The sequence below is a fragment of the Canis aureus genome, chromosome 3 (assembly GCF_053574225.1).
Source record: "Canis aureus isolate CA01 chromosome 3, VMU_Caureus_v.1.0, whole genome shotgun sequence".
Taxonomy (NCBI): Eukaryota; Metazoa; Chordata; class Mammalia; order Carnivora; family Canidae; genus Canis; species Canis aureus.
In genome coordinates, this window is record NC_135613.1 from 6,191,191 (window position 1) to 6,209,735 (window position 18,545).

An 18,545-nucleotide genomic window follows, 5' to 3' on the forward strand; every position below is an offset into this window, starting at 1 on the left:
GTAATTTATAACAGGATTTGTATATTCAGAGACCTGTGGCGTGTTCTTTGAATTCTTTTAAAATACAAATTATATTGAGTATTAAATAAAAACACTGAACTAAAGAGCGTAGCCGCAGTCGGGGCGGAGGTTCAGGCTCTGGTTTAACGAACGTTTACCCGCCGTTTCGATCTCCTGCTCAGCGCGGGCACATCCAGCATCTCTCCCGCAGGAGGCTTTATCTGTTCGTGCACAGGAACGAGAGGCCCAGCTCTACGCCGTTGTCTTATTACAAGAGCCACGGGCCTGGCAAGCTGACAAACACGTGTAAAAGGAGAAAGGTGCGAACAGTGTTTTCCCCTTTGTTTAGCACTGGCTTTGAGAGCGGAAAGCAAAACAAAACAAAACAAAAAAAAAAAAAAAACAGCTTATCAAAACAGAACGAGGGTCTAAGTTTGACTCAGTAACCAAGGACGGTAGTTGTGCGGCAGAAACCATTGCAGGATGGAGGTAGAAAGGGACACTGATGTTGAAATGTAGGTAATCAGAGGCACCAAAGGCTCTGGTCATGTGAGTCATCATCAAAAGACAGGCCGGGTAAATATCGCACATTTCCTGTCAGCTGCTGCTAAGACTTGCATTTTTCGAACTGAAAAGGAATCCTGCAGGGCTTTTTACTTATCACTTGTTTGAAGAAAGGCTGTTTGAGGTCCCTTCACTGAACATGAGGCCTAGGTTGCAAAATTAGTTTTCCTGTATCATCGCAGGACGTATTACACTCTGTTAATCCTGTTTGACATTGAACTGTTGTAACTGATGCTGCCACTACTCTCTTGGGGCCACGGCAAAGAACATACCCATTAGAGGGAAATAACTGATTGTGAGCAGGTGGATTGCCCCCCCCCCGCCCCTCCCCACCCAAAGATGTGAAGGACCCTTTTGTGTCTTGAGAATCTCTTAACCACTTCCAGGCACCTGTACAGACAGGAACCTCCATGGGAAGCAGTCTCCAATGTCCTGGGGCGGGTTGCAAATGATGCATTTATTTGGAGAGTCCTCAAAACCTTCCGCTTGCTCCAGCCATGGCCTTGACCCTGTTCACATCTCAATCCTGTGGAGTTCTTTGGCTCCCTGCCCACTCTGAAGCCCAAACTCCTACCAAAGATCTTTATTTTAATATAGTCAAACTTAACAATTTTTTTATGGTTAGTATTTTCATATCTGTTTAAGAAACCCAAGGTCATGAAGACATTCTCCAGTGTTTTCCCTCTTGAAGCTTTACCGATTTACCTTTCACCTTCAGATCTATGTCTAGGGGATATTTTTAAGATTTTAAGGTTTCATTGTCATCTATTGAGCACACACTGTGTGCTAGGCATCTTGCAAGGCAGTGTGCTTTGAGTAGTTCATAGCAGAGATTGCTGTTTCCATTTTATAGATGAAGTGATAGAGTTCAGAGGGGCGAACTGCTCAGAGGGCGCTGCCTGCAAGAAGCAGGGCCAGGCTTTGAACCCAGCACCGTCTGTCTTACCTAGCCAGAGCCTAGGACAAGATGTGCTGGTGGAGGAGCTCTAGGCTTCCCTCAGCAAAAGTGGCTGAAGAGTGACCCTTCTCAGAATACTGGTGAATAAATAGGCTGGTTTTGCTCCAAAGGCCGCTAAGGGCTTCCCCCCAAGGGAATCTTGGGGGTTCAGAGGATATAAAAGGCTTTTCCCAAATATCCCATAATGTTCTTAGGACTCCATGTCCCGTGAACCACATGCAGAGAAACTATTCCGAAGCTCCATGGCTCAGTGTGATGTTAACCATCAGTTAAGATCACCAGGATTTATCATGGCCAGGAGGTCTCTGGCTTTGCCTATTCTACTGGCTTTTCTCATCCTACTTACTAAAGTGACATATTGATAGATATCCTGGTCTTAAACCATTCTTGCATTCCTAGAGTAAGCCTAGAATTATTCCTAGAATAATCCCGTCTACTTCTGGGATATTATTTTTTAATGCACTGTTGCCCTGGTGCTGGTTTCCCAGATGCCCTCATAAATTCTGAGAGCTGAGGGAACCTCTGTGGAGCAGGGGACAGTGTCCCATCACCTCTAACATTTTTCCAGAATCAGAACCCACGATAGCAAAAGGCCAAAGCAAAACTCGAGGAAGGTAATGTAGTATGTGGCCCAAGTACACAGCTCCAGCCTGACCAGGTTGTGGGGGGATAGCTGAGGATATGCAGCATTCATAATTTAACATTTTCTATATCAATTATTCATGAACTTCCTGGAAAGTCCATGTTGTAGTAAATGGTCATTTTTCCAAGCCGTGAATTTGAGTCTCATAATGCAGGTTGGGATGTGGGAGCTAATCCCCCTAGCTGATGGGTGGGCCAAGCCAGCCCCCCAGCATCTGCTTCCCATCACAATTACATGATTTCCTACTCATCCAGCATGACAGTGACTCAGCTGGTCTTATAAAAACCTGTGTGTGTTCTTCGTGGAAAATAGCCTTAGAGCCAACTTTAGGTGTTGACAAAAGAGGAGAGAAAATGAGGAGGTTGAGGCCAGTGATGATTCTAGTAAGAAAATGAGAGTTTGGTGCAGGTTCAAGTGGAAAGTCTACTTCTGTCGTGGCTTTGCTTCTTTAATGCGAGTCAGTTCACCATTTGCTCTGTAGAAATAGGGAAAAGTGGTTTGTGACACTGTTATGGTGTATTTACCAGCCAATAAATAAATAATCCATCAAACCAGAGATAAAACCTTAGCGAATGACAAGACCGTAAACTTACGGAATTTAGATATGCAGAAGTGATAGTACATCTGAGTTAATTTTGGTGAATTTATTTAAGTGGCATCTTAATAGTGGAATAAATCACTTTCATCTTATATTTATGGAATCATGAAAGGCCTGTGGGTAGTCACTTATGTTTTCCAGTCATATTTTAGTGTAGTGGTTGAGAATCTTCTACAGGCAGGGAAGCGCTCTCCTATGAAGACTAATCTGTAATACAGATGGAAGCAGAGCTGAGCAGTGGGCCCCATAATGTCCCAAGCTTCTCCTCTAAGCCCTGGGGTACCTTGTGGGACCTCTTGCTTCCCACAGTTTGAGAGGCTCATTTTAGTCTGATTCATGTCATGTTCCCAGTGTCTACTAGCACATGTCCCAGCATGGAATAGGTGCTTAGTGAGTATGGGTGGGTGGATGGGTGGATGGATGGTTGGGTGGATGGATGGATGGATGGATGGATGGATGGATGGATGGACGGATGGATGATTGAATATATGGGTGGATGGTTGAATATGCGGATTGGTGGATGATTGAGATTGAGTGCTGAGTAGATGCCTGTGTAGACAAATACATGGGCAGGTGGATGATTGGCTGGCTGAGTGAATTTATAGAGGATTGATAGTAGATTCCAATCCTCCTTTCCACTATAATATACCCCACTTATATTGCCACAAATGACCAAGTAAAAGGTTTCAGGACCTTGACATTACATTAGCTGACTTCTTATAGAAATGCCTCCCCATTGTAAGAAGAATCCTGAACACCAAGTAGCCTTCCCCTCACCTCCATAAGCCCAGAGTTCTGCTGCCATCAAGGTGACATCCTACAGCCTCACCCCAGGAGCATCTCCTCCTTTCCTGAGTTCTGCTGGGACCTCATCCCTTTTAGGCTGCTTCCTCCCTCCTCTGATGCTCTTCTGCTGGCCTGTCCTCCAAGGCCCAGCCCCACTGTGTGGATGCCCCTGACCCACCCCCAGCACTCTGACATCTCTCCATCACAGATGCCTGGCAACCAGAAGATGGGTACCAGCAAGTGGGCTGAAGGGCTAACCTCAAAAGCAAAGGAGGAGACCCAGAAACACCCAAGCAAGTGAGCCCACCCTGCCATGTCCCCCACCCCAGCCCCTCTGCACAGGAGGCTGGGACCAGATACCAGCAAGCAGAGGGAAGAAGGTGCCGGAATCCTCTTCCCCATATTCCCTCCGATGACCTCACGGCCTCATCCTGGCGGTCTCAGCAGTGTAGGGCAAAGTGCAGTGCTGAGGACAGACTTGCCAGGGAAGTGGACCTGTGACAAATGTCTTCAGACTTTTCTGTGACAAGAGCCATCTGTCAGATTTGAGTCGTTGGCCCCCCCTTTCCCCTCTAGCCAGCATCTCCGAGGGAGAGGACTAGAGGTCTAAAGATGTTGGCTCAGCACCTCCAGTGTCTTCATGTCCTTCCCTTGTCAGTGTTCCTCGGGTGGCTTCAGGCTGCCAAGACTGCTTCCCTGTACCCAGAGGGACCATAGAGTTGCCTGCACACTACATCCAGCAACGACTTGGTAGTGATCATCTGCCTCAGTTTCCCTGACCTGCATGTTTCCCAGACTGGAGCCAGCCCTGACCATGTCCCCCGGCATGCAACTGGATCTTGTCACCTCCCCTCACACCCGCGGTGTTCACCTGGCTTCTCCCCCTCCCCATTCCTCTCAGACCCATTCACCCATCTTGGAGGGAGGAACGTTCAAGAAAAGTATCTCTTTGGACAAACTGCCAGCAGGTCCAGAAAAGGCAGGGGGATGCCAAAGGACACACGGTGAGTGAGTGACAGACCCAGCTCTCCTGCCTCCACCCCTGCCACATCCTGCTCTCTGCCCCTGCTCTGTGCCCTATTTGATGAATTATCAGACACTCCTGGGTTCAAATCCCAGATCTGCCACAAAACTGGGGCAAATCTTCAGCTCACCAAGATCCAGCGTCCTCACCTAGAAATGAGGATGGCAATGGCATCTGCATGGAGAAGAAGCAAGCCCCTGACCCCGCCCCACATGCAGGCCTGGGTCACGTAAAACCTTCTGACTCAGTTGTGGCTCCCAGTCCCAGCACTGGACCAGAAGTCTGGAGGCAAAGACTCCTGCCTGGCACAGTGGTGACGCATGGACCGGGGTACCAGCCCAGAACCAACGGGGGGACCTTGGGACCCTATCTGCCAAGTAGGGAAGCATTTAGCCTGCCTCTGAGGCCTGCCCAGAGCCCATCAAATCAGAGAGACAAAGAAACTCTCTGCAGTGGCCTTATGCCTATCAGATGCATTCACCTGAGCCCTGCTCCATACTCAGCTCTGCATAGTGTGGGGCCGCAGGCCTCAGCCTCCTCCCCCATCTCCATGCTCATGTGGGCAGCGGCCTCCTTCCTGGTCTCCCACTTCCCATCCTGCCCCCCATTCTGCAGTCACAGGGCTCCCCTAAAACACTCTGACCACACTCCTTCTCCCATGTCTCCTCTGTGCCCTTGAGATGGACAGTCTCTTAATGTGATGTTCAAGACCCCTTGTGGTCTGGCCACTGCCAGCCCCTCCAATCTCAGCCTCCACCTCTCTCTCTCCCTTTTTTTTTTTTTAAGATTTATTTATGATAGACAGAGAGAGAGAGAGAGAGAGAGGCAGAGACACAGGAGGAGGGAGAAGCAGGCTCCACGCCAGGAGCCCGACGTGGGACTTGATCCTGGGCCTCCAGGATCGTGCCCTGGGCCAAAGGCAGGCGCTAAACCGCTGAGCCACCCAGGGATCCCCTAGCCTCCATCTCTCTCATGAGTCCTCAAATCATGATCCCTCACTGGGAGCCCCAAGGTTCTCCTTTGGTGGCATTTGCCAGACTGATTTACCGTCAACCTGGAGCCGACCCCAGACCCAGACTTCTCGGTTGATACCTGATTTGCTCCCCTAGACGGCAGCACCTCTTTCATTCCAACAACCTGCCAGTGCTTGTAAATGCCTGCGAATCCCGTGTGTGGGCTGCATGGCGGGACCGGTGGTGGTCCTGCGTGTGGGCTGGATGGTGGGGTGAGTGACGGGCCGAACGAAATGCCAGTGGGTGAGAAGGATGGAGAGCAGCTCACCCCGTAGCCCACCCCCACGTACCCAAGCACACAGAACGACCAATCCCTGACTTCCCTTCTTGGGATTCACATGGCTCCTGAGCTTCCTTTCCATGCTGGCCATGCCCGAGGCACTGAAGAAACCCAGTGACAAGACAGAGGACACAGGTCCTGCCCTCCAGGGGCCTCAGCCCATGTGGAATCAGAGGGAGTAGGAGTACAGGCTCCGGAATTGCACAGAACAGGCTGGATCTAAGTTCTGGCTCCACCTCTTTTACTAGCTCCGCCCTGAGCTTCCCCATCTGTAAAATGGGAGAGGAAGACACACGTACCTCTCAGGTCACTGTGCTGATTAAATGAGCTCCTGGTGCTTAGAAAGGGTGTAGCCCGACCTGTGCTGGTAGGTGCTCAGTGAGAGCTACCTTGTTCGTCACATTGTTCCTCTGTGGAGGGATTGCCCCGGGCCCCTCCCCACGGTCCCAGGCACATCCCTGGAAGAGATGCAGAGATAGAAGATACACAGAAGAGGGGACCCCTCCGCCAGCCCTGGACCGATTGCCCCTCCTCTTGCCACCATCTGTCTCTTCCCGACACACACACCGGCTCCTTCTCTGGAATCCTGGCGTCTTATCAGCAATGTTCAGCTGCTGATATGCCTTCACCCTGCATAAGCTGTAGGTCAGGGCCTGCTTTGATTACAATAAAGCGATCCAGAAGAAGCCAAGCATCGTTTTAGAGATAGGAACGTTTTGATTTACCAAGATCCAAAAAAACATGAGCTCTCCAAGCCTGGTGCCGGGTAGTCACAGAAAGAAACCTTGGCTAAGAGCATGGGCCTTACGCTGCCCACTGACCCAGGTCCCTCTCTGTGGGCTACGTGCCTGGGGTGAATTACTTAACTGTCTGGGACTCAGTTTCTCTACATGTTACTTTGGGGATCAATTTCCTCTTGACCGTGGGCACCCTTGTGGAAGATCCTTGGGAAGAAATTCCAGAATAGAGGCAAAGCTTGCTTTATCCTCTGTCCTTGCCGCAGCTGGCGTGGGGACAGGGAGACGGGGGTGGGAAGGAGGGCTGTCATCATGTTATTTCTCCACAGTCACATATATCTCGTTGGTAAAATGGGCCCTGCACTTAGAAATTGGAAGAGTTTCCTTCATAATTTAAGGCAGCACCTACCTCTGCCGGTGGTGGTGGCTGGAAGATTAATTTCTCAACCAGCCACGCAGGTGGACGCTGGCGCCGACTGCTCCATGTGCAGGCACGGGTGATGCCGTCTCTGCGCCCAGCGGGTAGTGAGACTGGCACTGCCGGGGCAGGAGGGCCAGGCGCTCATCTGATGGCAGCACGGACTCCCCATGCCCCTACCTTCTCCTGAGAGCTGACGTCCCTGGCACCCGCAGCCCTGCCCTGGGCTTCCGAGGTGGGAGGCCACATGGTGAGGGGCGAGAGGATGACATCGGGTGACAGCTGGCTAGCCTGGACTTCACTGGAGACAATCCGGTAGCAGCGTGACCGGGGCTCAGCTGCAGGCCAAGCCAGGGCCACTGGCCACGGGCTCCAGCGTGGTAGCACAGGGCACTGTGGTCACACTGGATGAGTGGGGCCCCAAGTTCCACCTCCCGACCAGGTGGAGGGCTGTTGGAAAGGACACCTCCTGCACCAAGTAGGAGCGAGGACCGTTGTCACTTAGTAAGGTCTGCCGCCGGCCTCGATTGAGGAAAACGTGGCAGGCATGCCCTGCGTCCACGGCTAGAGGACTCAAGCCCTCCTAAATTGAGGTCAGAGTAGACAATGTAAATGGATCTTTCCGGCCTGAGGGAAAGACAAAAATAGAGAGCTTCACCTCGCCACCTTTCAGCTGTGGGTCTTGAAGAAAAATGGAGAAGTTTAGCTCAGGGTGATAGCTGACAGGCAAGGGAATAAAAACAAGCAGCAGTCACAACCAGTCAAAGGGAGACCGAAAGCCAGCTCTGTGCCTCACCACAGGTGGGGTCTGGAGGGCTCCAGCTCTTACTGTCGCATTGTCGGTCCCTACCTCCAGCGTGTCAGCTTTTGCTCCGGGCATCCGAGGTGCACGAGGGTTTATAATTGTTCTAACTTCCTCATTGCCCCTTTCTTCATTGTAAAATGTCCCTCTTCTCTCTGATGACCTTTTTTGTTTTAAAGTCTACTTTGTCTAATATTAGTGTAGCCGCTCTGGGAAGCCTTCTCTGATCTCATCTGACCCCCTGACACATCTGGGGCAGTGACCGCCTGACTTCCCCGGAACCCCCTGCGTGGGAGGCCAGTGCTGGAGGCCAACGGAGTTGGTCCTCATTCGGTGACCCCACTCCCGTCCATCACCTGCCGTTTTCCAAACTCTTGGCCAAGCTATGCTGACCTTCCAACCTCAGGCTTGGTGGAGTAGAGTCTCTGTCTGGTACCGAGTCTGGGGATCAAGCCTCAGCTCTGCCACTGGTTTGCCGTGTGATCTTGGGCAGGTCTGTTGCCCTCTGTGAGTCCCTCTCTTCCTGTCTGTGGGTTAGTTGAGCTCTCAGGCCAGAGTGGGCCAGAACCCCCACTCGCAGAGGTTCCTGCAGGCGTATCCTTACTGCTTCCTTCCTCGCTGGAGCAAGCAGCCAGGACATGGTCCATGTGGCTGACCTCAGACTATCTTCCACTTGTTCAGGCACAAATAATTCACAGAGCAGCAGGGCTGGAGGAGGAAGTGTCATAGGATCTCGGCCTCAATTCAGTGTCCTTTCTCTCTGTTCGCAGTAGCTCGGTACAACCGAACCAGCTATTTCTACCCCACATTCTCAGAAAGCTCGGAGCACAGCCACCTGCTTGTGTCTCCTGTGTTGGTGGCAAGTGCTGTCATAGGTGTGGTCATCATCCTCTCCTGCATCACCATCATCGTAGGCAGTATCCGCAGGGACCGGCAGGCCCGGCTCCAGCGTCACCGCCACCGCCACCGCCGCCACCATCACCACCATCGCCACCGCCGCCGCCACCGAGAGTACGAACAAGGATACGGTGAGTTGCCATCCGCCCCAGGCCCGGCCTCCTGTGTGATTGTCACTACAACCCAGCCCTGTCGTGGGTGGGCCAGGGTAGTCAGGAAGGTATCCGGGAAGTGGGGTCAGGAGGAGATCGGAGGCACTGTCCAGAACACTCTCAGGGGCCTGAGAGGTCCAGTAGTCTGCCAAGGGTGATGCTGAAGGTCAAAGGGAGGCTACAGTGCTATTCCCCAGCCTCGGCCAGTGTTGGTCAAGGAGGATGAGGAGATGGAGAGGTGAGGGGACAGGGTGGGACATGGAGCAGTGGCTGAAGGGAAAGATGGATGAGTGGATGGGATGGGAGATGGTGGACAGAAGGACACATGAAGAGAGGATGAGTGACTGGGGGGGAGGGTGCGTAGATACAGATGTGGATTGGGTAGATGTGTGAGTACATGGATGGATGGGCTGGGTGGGTGGATGGGAGGAAAGATGCATAGACAGGAGGGTAGTGGGGTGGCTAGGTGGGGAGTGACATGGGCATACGAGTAGGTGGATGGATGAGTGACGGCGTGAATGACGAGTGAATGAATCTATCCCCAGACAGCCTGCAAAGTGCACACAGACCGACGTGAGAGTTTCCCAATTAGTGCAATTGCCCTAACGCAGAGTTAGTGGCTAATTCCTGGGCCAAGCAGTCCCGGAAGTGCCCATCCGGCCAGAAGGCCTGAACTTTTTAGAGTGCAGCCACCTGACTCTGTCTTACACCTGGAAAGGACCAGTTACCTGAAAGCAGCAAGAAGGAGCTCGAGTCATTCAACCCTCGGAGCCTGCCCTGAGGCCTGACGGGGGCCTCTGCCTGGGTTGGGGGGTCTGCCCAGAGGCCACCATCCCACTGCAGGTGAAGCCGTCTGGAGGCTCCGGAACCATGGCAGCAGCTGAGAATCTGTCCTCCTCCGGGACAGGCAGAGCTTGAGAGGAAAAAAGAAAAGAAAAATTTAAAACCTGGTTGGGTGCGATCTCCTCCCGCCTGGACCCTGGAAGGCCTGAAAGCCACGGCCCCTCCCAGCACGGCCTGACCAGCCAGCAGCTTTGTGCCACCCCCTCCCCTCTTCCCACGCGGAGTTAACTGCTTGGGGAAGGGGCCACGTTTTAGCAATAGGGACACCCGCAGGTGGGGACCCGAAACACGTGGGAATTGGGCCGCAGGAGCTCCCTGCGTGCCGGCCACTTTTCACGCACAACCTCGTTTAATCCTTACAGTGGTCCTCTTTATTACCTTCTCGGTTTACAGATAAGGCAGTTGAGGTTGGGGGGTTGAGGCTGCTGTGACAAATGCACCCTAAATTGAGTGGCTTGTATGCAAGAGATATTTAGTCCTCCGTCCTGGAGGCTGAAGATGCCCAAGGTCAAGGCACCTGCAGATTTGGTGTCTGGTGAGGGCTCGCATGTTTCTCGCACGGTAGGAGGGACGAGCTAGCTCTCAGGGTCTCTTTCATGAGGGCACTGCTCCCCATGATGAGGGCTCCACCCTCCTAACCTAATCATCTCCCAAAGGCCCCACCTCGTAATAGCGTCTTGGGGGTTCAGATTTCAACATATGAATTGGGGAGGGGGGCACAAACACTCAGACCATAGCAAGGTGCTTAAGTAACCTACCTAGGGTCACCACGCAGGGGGACCCCAGATTTGAGCCCAGGTCACCCGATCCGGATTCCTGTAGGCTACCCACTGCACAGCACTGCCTTGGAGGGCCCGGTGTTCACACCCCTGAGGGAAGCTGAAGGTGTGGGGGAGACAGCAGCAGGGGCACCCCATGGGCTCAGGGTCCCATCTGGCAGACGCACTTAAGACCTAGGCGGCCCTGCAGACCCAGATGTCGTTCCTCTGTCAATGCTATTGGGAGAAGAGAAGAGCAGGAAGCTGGCCTCTGAACAAGACCCAGAGAGACATCAGCATGGCGGGGGACACATGGCTACAATGGAAGAAAAGTGCAGCAGGTTAGGGGTTTGCCCTCACTGCCCAACAATGGAAACTAAAGAGAAGCAACAGCATGAATAAGGCAGCTGCTGAAGTTCAGCCAGCCCCAGTCCCCAGGAGCCAAGGAGTCCCCCAGGAAGACAAGCCAGGAGCACCCCAGACCAGGCCTGGCTTGTTTCTAAGCTGCTTCGCCAGCCTGACCCTTAAGGATTGCAAGGCTCCGCCCAGCATGGCCCACCCCCAACAAGGAGCCAGGGCCCCCTCTCACGCTCCCCCTTGCTAGCAGGGTGCTGCTGGTCAAGCCCAGGACGACAGCGTGCCTGCCTCCCATGGCCCAACTCTTGCCGCCCCCCCCCCCCCCCCCCCCCCCCCCCCCCCCCCGGCTTGTCCCCAAGCACCTCCTTCATGCTCCTTCCCACCTCCACGCCTCTGCACTTGCTCTTCCTAGGCCAGAACACTATTCCCCGTACTTCCCCAACTGACAAAAGCCAGTTGTCCTTCCAGGCCCAGCTCAAGTGCCACTTTCTTTTGGGAGCTGCTCTGGCCAGTCAGGATTGCATGGCCCTTCCCTGTACTTCCTTGACACTTATCCGCAGCCCTACCAATGGCCCTGTCATGGGGCATCTGGGTTGCATCAGGGAAAGCAGGGCACAGCTGTGTGTAGCTCTCACCCGGCCGAGCCCACAGCCCAGCACAGGATCTCACCCAGAGAAGATGCTCCTGGGTGGAGGAAGGAACCACCGCATTTCCTCCTCACCTCGAGAGCTGTGTTAGCTTATGCTACTTATTTATTTTATATATATATATATATATTCTTGAAGTAATCTCTGCAATGTGGGGCTCAAACTCAATCTCAAGATTGAGAATTGCATGTTCCACCAACTGGGCCGGCCAGGTGGCGCCCCTGGCCCATTTTAAAGACTGGGAAGCCAAAGCACCCACTTGAACGGCCTGCAAGTTCCCGCCTGGGCGGTGCGGAGAGCATGAGAGAGGGCCCGCCGGAAATCCCAAGCTGAAGTCTGAGAGAGCGACGTTGGCCTTAAGGAGAGAGATGAGCCTGCGCAAGGTGCCACATGGGCAAGGCCCTGGCCCTGATCTCTGGAGTAGGCGGGGTGACAGCAGGTCACAGCCAGGCCAAGTCTGGCGTCTGGCCTTTGCTACCCAGCTGCAGCCCTGCGGCCCTGTCACCGCGGGCACCCATTTGTGGGGTTCCCGCTTCCCTGCCCCACTTCTGTTCTCAGCTCTTGCTTTGGCGCCTCTGTGGGGACTCAGTAGGGGGCCCAGAGGCACCGACACCCTCCACAGTGTCCTCCGGCCTCCTGGAAGGGTGCTGGGGAGGAGAAGGGAAGCACGCTGTGCATGCCGGGAGAACACAGCAGAGCGCTGACAAGCATCCGCTATTGGCCCTGGGGACCCTTCTGTTCTCCAGACACCCCCTTCCCCTGGCTCCAGTGACTGAGGCCCTCCTGGTCTCTCTCCCACCTCTCTGCTGGCTCCTTCTCAGACTTTCTTACTGATTCCTGGTCTCCGAGGAGAGGAATATCGAGGACCCTCAGAGCCCAGGCCTTGGCCCCGGGTCCTCTCTCTATACCCACCCCCTGCTCCATCTCAGCCACCTGCCAGCTTTGGGCTCCACCCATCATCCTCGGCCAGGGATCCCCCAGCATCTCTCCTTGGTCTCACAGGCCCTCCTCAGAGCCAGGGGATCCAAATGGCCTTTGTCTTCCACATTTTACGACACAACCTGGGGAACGTTGTCCAACCGCTGTGTACGTCAAGTGGGCCACCTATGCAATGGGTACCGGGGGGCCACCCCTGCAAGTTACTGTGAGGACTAAATTAGCACGGCACCTGGCTTCTGAGTGCATGCTCAATACATGTTAACTCTTTCCATTCTTTCTCCCCTGAGAAAACCTGAGCCAGGGCCACTTCAGTGACACTGGCCACCACCACTTGCCAGCCACCCAATCTGGCACCTGCAAGGCACTCTCCACAAGGCGACCCAAGTGACTGAACTGTGAACACTTCCATCCTCTGCTCGGCACCCCTCAGTGGCTCCCCATGACCCTCAGGACAAAGTTGGCCCTTCTCTGCTTGCCCACAGAGCCCTTGCAGTCTAGCCAGGCACAGAGAGAGGAGCCAATAAATGGTTGAGAATGAATGGATGGATGAATGAATGAAACTTTGTTTCTATAAGATGGAGAAATCTTCAGCTTTAGGAGGCAGATCTGGTCTCCTGTCACTTGCTGGGGTTTAGGATAAGTGGCCCCACCCCTCAGTTTCTCTGTCTGAGAGCAGGAGGTGGCTACAGTGCCTCTTACGGCCGTGAGGGTGAGTGTGATCAGCAGACTAGAGGTAGGTGCCCATGGATGCCAATCCCTGCTCCCCACTCCCAGGCTTGTCAAGGGGTGTTAACCTCGGATTTGGGTTAAATAATGAGCTAGTGTTTCTCAATTTTGGTAAAGAAGTGGGGAGGGAGACCTCACTCCCCATGAGGTGGCTAGAGGGCCTTCTGGAAGCCTAGACCATCAGGGTCTGTACTGACACAGAAGTATGGAGAGGAGAGGGATAAGAAAGAAATTTGAGGAGTTGAAATGAGGGGCAGGGGAGCCTTTCCAGCTGTTCCTTGGGAGCTCGGTCTGGGCTGAGCTGGGTCATCTCAGGACTGGGGCCACTGAGAGCTAGGTGAATGCCTCAGCTTCCCTAAGCTGCTCAGCCTCTGGGAAGCCCAAGGAAAGCAGCCCAAGGAGAGAGGAAAGAGGCAGTGTGGCCTGGCTCCATCAGCTCGAAGGCATGCCTACCAGGGCCACCCCACCCCGTCCAGGAAATGGCCTTAGCTCTCCCAAGGTCTAGACAAGCCACAGCCTCCTGCAAGGTGGACGGGACCCTCCCTGGCACTGGAGCGCAGAGGCCCACGTTCCACTTCTGTCCTCACCCCGTTTCGTGATTCCTTCTTTCCCAAGTTTCTTCCTCAAATTCTTCCAGGAAGTCTTCCCTTCAGCTGGTGCCCTAAAGGGAAACAAATCTCATTTCAGCTCCTTTTATAGCATGCTTTATTGGGTACCTTTATCCTAGGAGAAAGGTAATATGTGTTCACCGTGGAGAACCTTTAAAATACAGAAAATATAAAGAAGAAAATAAGGGTCACAATCCCATCATCTAGACAGAGCCACTGTTAACGTGTTTGGAATATTTTCTTCTGAGAGCTTTCTCGATGTGCACAGATAGCCCTGGGATTATACCCACAGAAGAAAAATCCAGATTTTTCTTCTCACTGTTGTATCAGGAGCTGGAAAAAGAGATTAGGGGAGTGGAGAGAGCAGGCTGTACAGTTACACCGAAGCCTCAGCTTGTAGAATGTATCATGGGGCGCAGTGTGCGCTGACCTGAGGCCGCGAGCCCACCCGCTGTGAGTCCTGATCTCTGAGGACTCTCAGACTCTCTGGGGAGCCCACTGGCTGGGGAGACCTCATGGCTCAGCCCATCTTTGTGGCTCCCACTGTCCCGTAGCCGCTATTAGAACTGTCAGCAGCTGGGAGGTGCAGAGCTCACAGGGTGAGGAGCCAGGATATCCAGCTGCCCTCTGGTCCCACCACTAACTTGTTTGTGTGGCGTCTGGCAAGGCCCTGACCCTCCCTCTTGATTCACACTTGTAGAATAAAGAGATTCTGTTCTATCAGCACCTCCTCAGCAGTGTTACTAGATCTAAGAAAAGAAGACTCTGGTCAAATGCTGCATAAGCACAGTCAAATGTATTTCTCAGGTGCAGGACTTTTCAGAGCCTTTGATGGGCTAGTATACGGTAAACAATCAAAAGAGAAGAGAATACATCAGAATTCATCACAGAAGTGCCTTTTCTCCTGCGATAACTAAGGGAATAATGTGTGGTTGGGTACAGGGAGTAGGAGGGCCTGACCCCAGAGACCTCTGCCGCCCTCATTCCCTGACTCCCCAGCTTTCATACCCCAGGCCTTCCCCACGGTTTCAAAGCTTCCTTTTCACACCACACTCTTCTTTCTAATCTCCTTTCTTGGCTCCACCTGTTCTGTGTCTGTTGCCCGGCCTGTCCCTCTTCTCTTGGTTAATTCCTAGATAAGACTCCACTTTAGGAGCCCCTCCTCCAGGAAGCCCTCCTTGACTTCCAGGCTAGGTCAGCTCATCGGTGTTCCCCCAGGACCAGCGCTGCCTCTATCAAATCTCATGACACACTGCTCCGTACCGGGCTGTCCCCAGGACGGGCTGCTCACCACCCTGGGAGCTCCACCTGGGCAGAGCCAGCTCTGCTTTCTCTCAGACCCCCATGCCCAGCACAGCCTGGGTGCTTACATTCTAGGACTATCTCTGAGAGAATGACAGGCAGCGTGCTTGGTGAGCTGCCAGGCGGTGAGTTGGAGAAGAGTCTCGGGGGCCTCAGGTGGACGTGTAAGGACCTCCCTGTTTCTGGCCTAACGCCCAGGCTGAATGTCGTTCCCCTGCAGTGTCCGATGGGTACACGTACAGCCACCCGAGCCACAGGATACGCTATACCTGCAGCCCTGTCGAGGATTGGTCCCCACCATTGGAGCTCAGTTCTGATGGGGACATGGATGCCACAGTGCTTCGAGAGCTGTACCCAGACTCTCCACCAGGGTAAGGAGGCTGCATGGGGGAGGAGGGCACTGGGTGTGAATCCCCACCCCCCGTGGGAAATAGCACTCCCATCCCCAAATTACACCAAATGGTGTAAATGCAAAATATCTCTGGGTGTGGAAGCAAGTAGGTCCCAGTGAAGCAGAGCATGACACAACAGATGTCACTAAAGAAGGAAGAGAAGAGCTCAGGTCCTTCAGGCTGGGACCAAGGGGTGGAGTGGGGGGTCCAGGCCCCAGCTCCTTCGTACGCACCCCCAAAACCCAAATCACATCCACTGGGTCAGGGATCACTGTAACCAAACTGTTCTCATGTCCATCAGGTGGCCCTGTCCCATTAGAGAATTCTTCTCTGGGGGCCATTTGGGTTTTCCCTGCCACCCTCAGGCAGATCGTCCATGGGATAGTACTTGAAAAAAGAAGAAAAGGCCTCCATCACTTCCTCCCCCCAGGAGACCTCTCTGGCCTCGCAAACAGCGAGGGGGGCAGTGGGTGCTCTTTTGTTCTTCAGCTGTGGGTTTCAGAGGAGCCTGGGGTTCTCCTTAAAACTGGAAGGGAGACTTGGGTGACTTAAGATCAAGGAGTGTCAGCCTAAGGTTGCTGCCACTAGCGCCACCCACACTGAGTGCCAGCCGGGGAGATGCTCTAAGCTCAGTGACTTGCTCACCAGGGTCACATGGAACACAGGCTGAGTCAGGACCAGAATCCAGTCTCAGTGGCTCTGGGGTGCCTTTCCTGGGGGGAGTCGAGAGGTTTCATTAGAGCCAGCATGCCAGAGGTCTGGCTTGGTCCACACCAGGGCAGCTGTCACTGTAGACAGGCTCCCAGCCCTTGGGGAAAGACCTCCACGCCCACCCTAAGGCCAGGTCCTACAGAGCCCTGAAGGACCCTCTTCTCTTGTAGCTATGAGGAGTGCATGGGACCAGGGGCCACTCAGCTGTACATCCCGACCGATGCCCCACCGCCCTACTCGCTGACCGACTCCTACCCCGTGCTGGATGGCGCCATGAATGTGGGCAGCGGCCCCAGCCCCGGCCGATACCAGCAGGCACAGAGGATCCTGGGCTTTGGTGGCCTCCGCACCGTCTCCATGGATACCCTGCCCCCTTATGAGGCTGTGTGTGGGGTCAACCCCGCATCAGGTCTGCTGCCGCTGCCTGGACCAGAACCAGGGCTAAGGAGCTCCCAGGGCTCACCCACCCCAACCCGGGCACTGGCCTCTGGTCCAGAGAGGATTCTGTGAGAGATGCAGCCAGCCAGGTCCTGCCGGTCCCTCGGGCTGAGCCACAAGGGCGTGCACACACACATGCACACACACATACACACGGGCTCACAAGGGCATGCACACACACACACGCACAGACACGTACACGCACGCGGATGTGCACACGCAGCACTCTCACATGCACACATGTATACACAGTTTGTACACACACACATATACATGCAGATATGCACACACAGCACTCGCCCCCCCACACACACATATACAATCTGTACACACACATCCAGATATGCACCACACATGTACAGACATGTGAATACACACAGGCCCCCCCGACATCCACACAAACCCATCTGCTAAGGTTTCATTAAAAATGAAGCTTTCTTGACCTCCCGTCTCCTCCCCAGCCTGTTGATAATGCCTCTGCAGACAATGCTGGGAGAAGACAGGTGGAGAGGGACAAGGGCTTGCTCCTTCCTCTCCCTGGCCTGTTTGCCTCTGCCTTCACCTGGCAGGCTGTGCCCAAACTCTGATTCTGCCTCCCGAAACTGCTCGACCATCCCAGGTCAGCCGCCTGCCCCTCCCACCGCAGGGCGGCGTGCCCTCCTGGCTGGTGGGACAGGCTTCAGTGAGGTCCAGCTACACACTGTACCTCTCCCTCAATTCCAGGGCAGCCACAACATCACCACTCTGCCACTTATGGGGTGAGGGACACGAGTCTGGGGGCTCAGGCCCTCACCACCCACCCTGCCCCTTCCCTAACCCAGTGCCCCCAGCCTCGTGGTGCTGGCGGAGTTATTTTGGAGGCCCCCACCCCACACGACAGGTGATACGCAGGGTCCTTGTTGGGCACGCGATGGTGGTGGTGGTGGGTTAAAGCTGTCCCCATATCAGCCCAACCGCTGCCCAGGGCTGAGGGTCTTCAAAGAAGAGAAGGGTGGCCTGGGCACAGCTCTGAAGCAGAGAAGTGGCCCCTTGCTAAGTGTGTGCCCAGCTGACCATCATGGCCCGAGTTTGGGCTGTCCTCCACGGTGGCAGCTCCTAGCTGGGAATTGTGAGCTGATGTGTTCTGGCCCTGCCCTCCAGGGTATTTGCGGAAATGAAGGGGAAGTGGGCCCCCCTAAATACTAGCATGCCACCACGAGAGGCTGTATCTGGGCCTCACTGCCAAGGGCACCCCAGAGAGAGATATATAGGTTTGCCTGCTTCTAGAGTGGCCCACAAATCCCAACAATTTCCATCAGAGACCATGCAAGTAACAGAGCTGATTTCTGAAGACCCAGCCTGCCAGGGGGTGGCAGCCGAATATCTTTGTGGAGTGTCCCGCCAGCATTGCCAGCGGCAGGAAGTGGAGTCCAAGTCCACCCTGCCTCCCCCGCCCGCACCTATCCTCTTCTCCCCATTTCCATTTCTCTATTGAAGGGCTAAGACATTTCAGTAATCCCTTTCTTGAGAAGGAGGGTGACAAGGATGGCAATCGTGAATTTTATTTTCTGTAGAATTAGGATTTCTTCTGGTGCAGAACTGAAAGAAATCCGTCCAGAGGTCCTGTGGCATCCTGGAGCACCCGACTCCGCCAGGAAAGGGACTTTGTTTACAAGCAGTTCTGTCCGCCTCTGTGGTGTACTGTTTTCTAGGCAAAAAATATCTGTCTGTTGTACTGTATAGCCTTTAAATGCACTCCAGGGATGAGACTCTTTTAAGAAATGCATCCTGCTTCTGCAACCCCAGAGAGTACTAGGGGGGACAAAAGATAAAAATCCCTAAGTACTCATCAGTGTTTGAGGGATGGAGCTAACAGCTTTTCTTGTTCCTGGATTAAGCGCTAAATAAGCAACAATGTATCTTTTCTGTGTTCAAATAAGTATATCGTATCAATAAAAATGTTGCAAAGCGAA

General features: G+C 53.8%; 1 protein-coding gene across 6 annotated transcripts in view; it reads left to right on the forward strand.

The window, feature by feature from the left end:
- Positions 1–18,545, forward strand: part of BEAN1 (brain expressed associated with NEDD4 1) — a 35,106-nt gene extending 16,561 nt beyond the window's left edge. For 3 of the 6 annotated variants that reach the window (XM_077885808.1, XM_077885816.1, XM_077885819.1), the window contains exons 3-5: positions 8,594–8,851; positions 15,273–15,423; positions 16,326–18,545. In XM_077885808.1, the coding sequence (XP_077741934.1) occupies positions 8,594–8,851; positions 15,273–15,423; positions 16,326–16,665 (749 nt within the window). In that variant the 3' untranslated portion in view covers positions 16,666–18,545. The remainder of the gene's footprint in view (positions 1–8,593; positions 8,852–15,272; positions 15,424–16,325) is intronic. The other 3 variants (XM_077885822.1, XM_077885823.1, XM_077885826.1) reach the window with 1 other exon arrangement.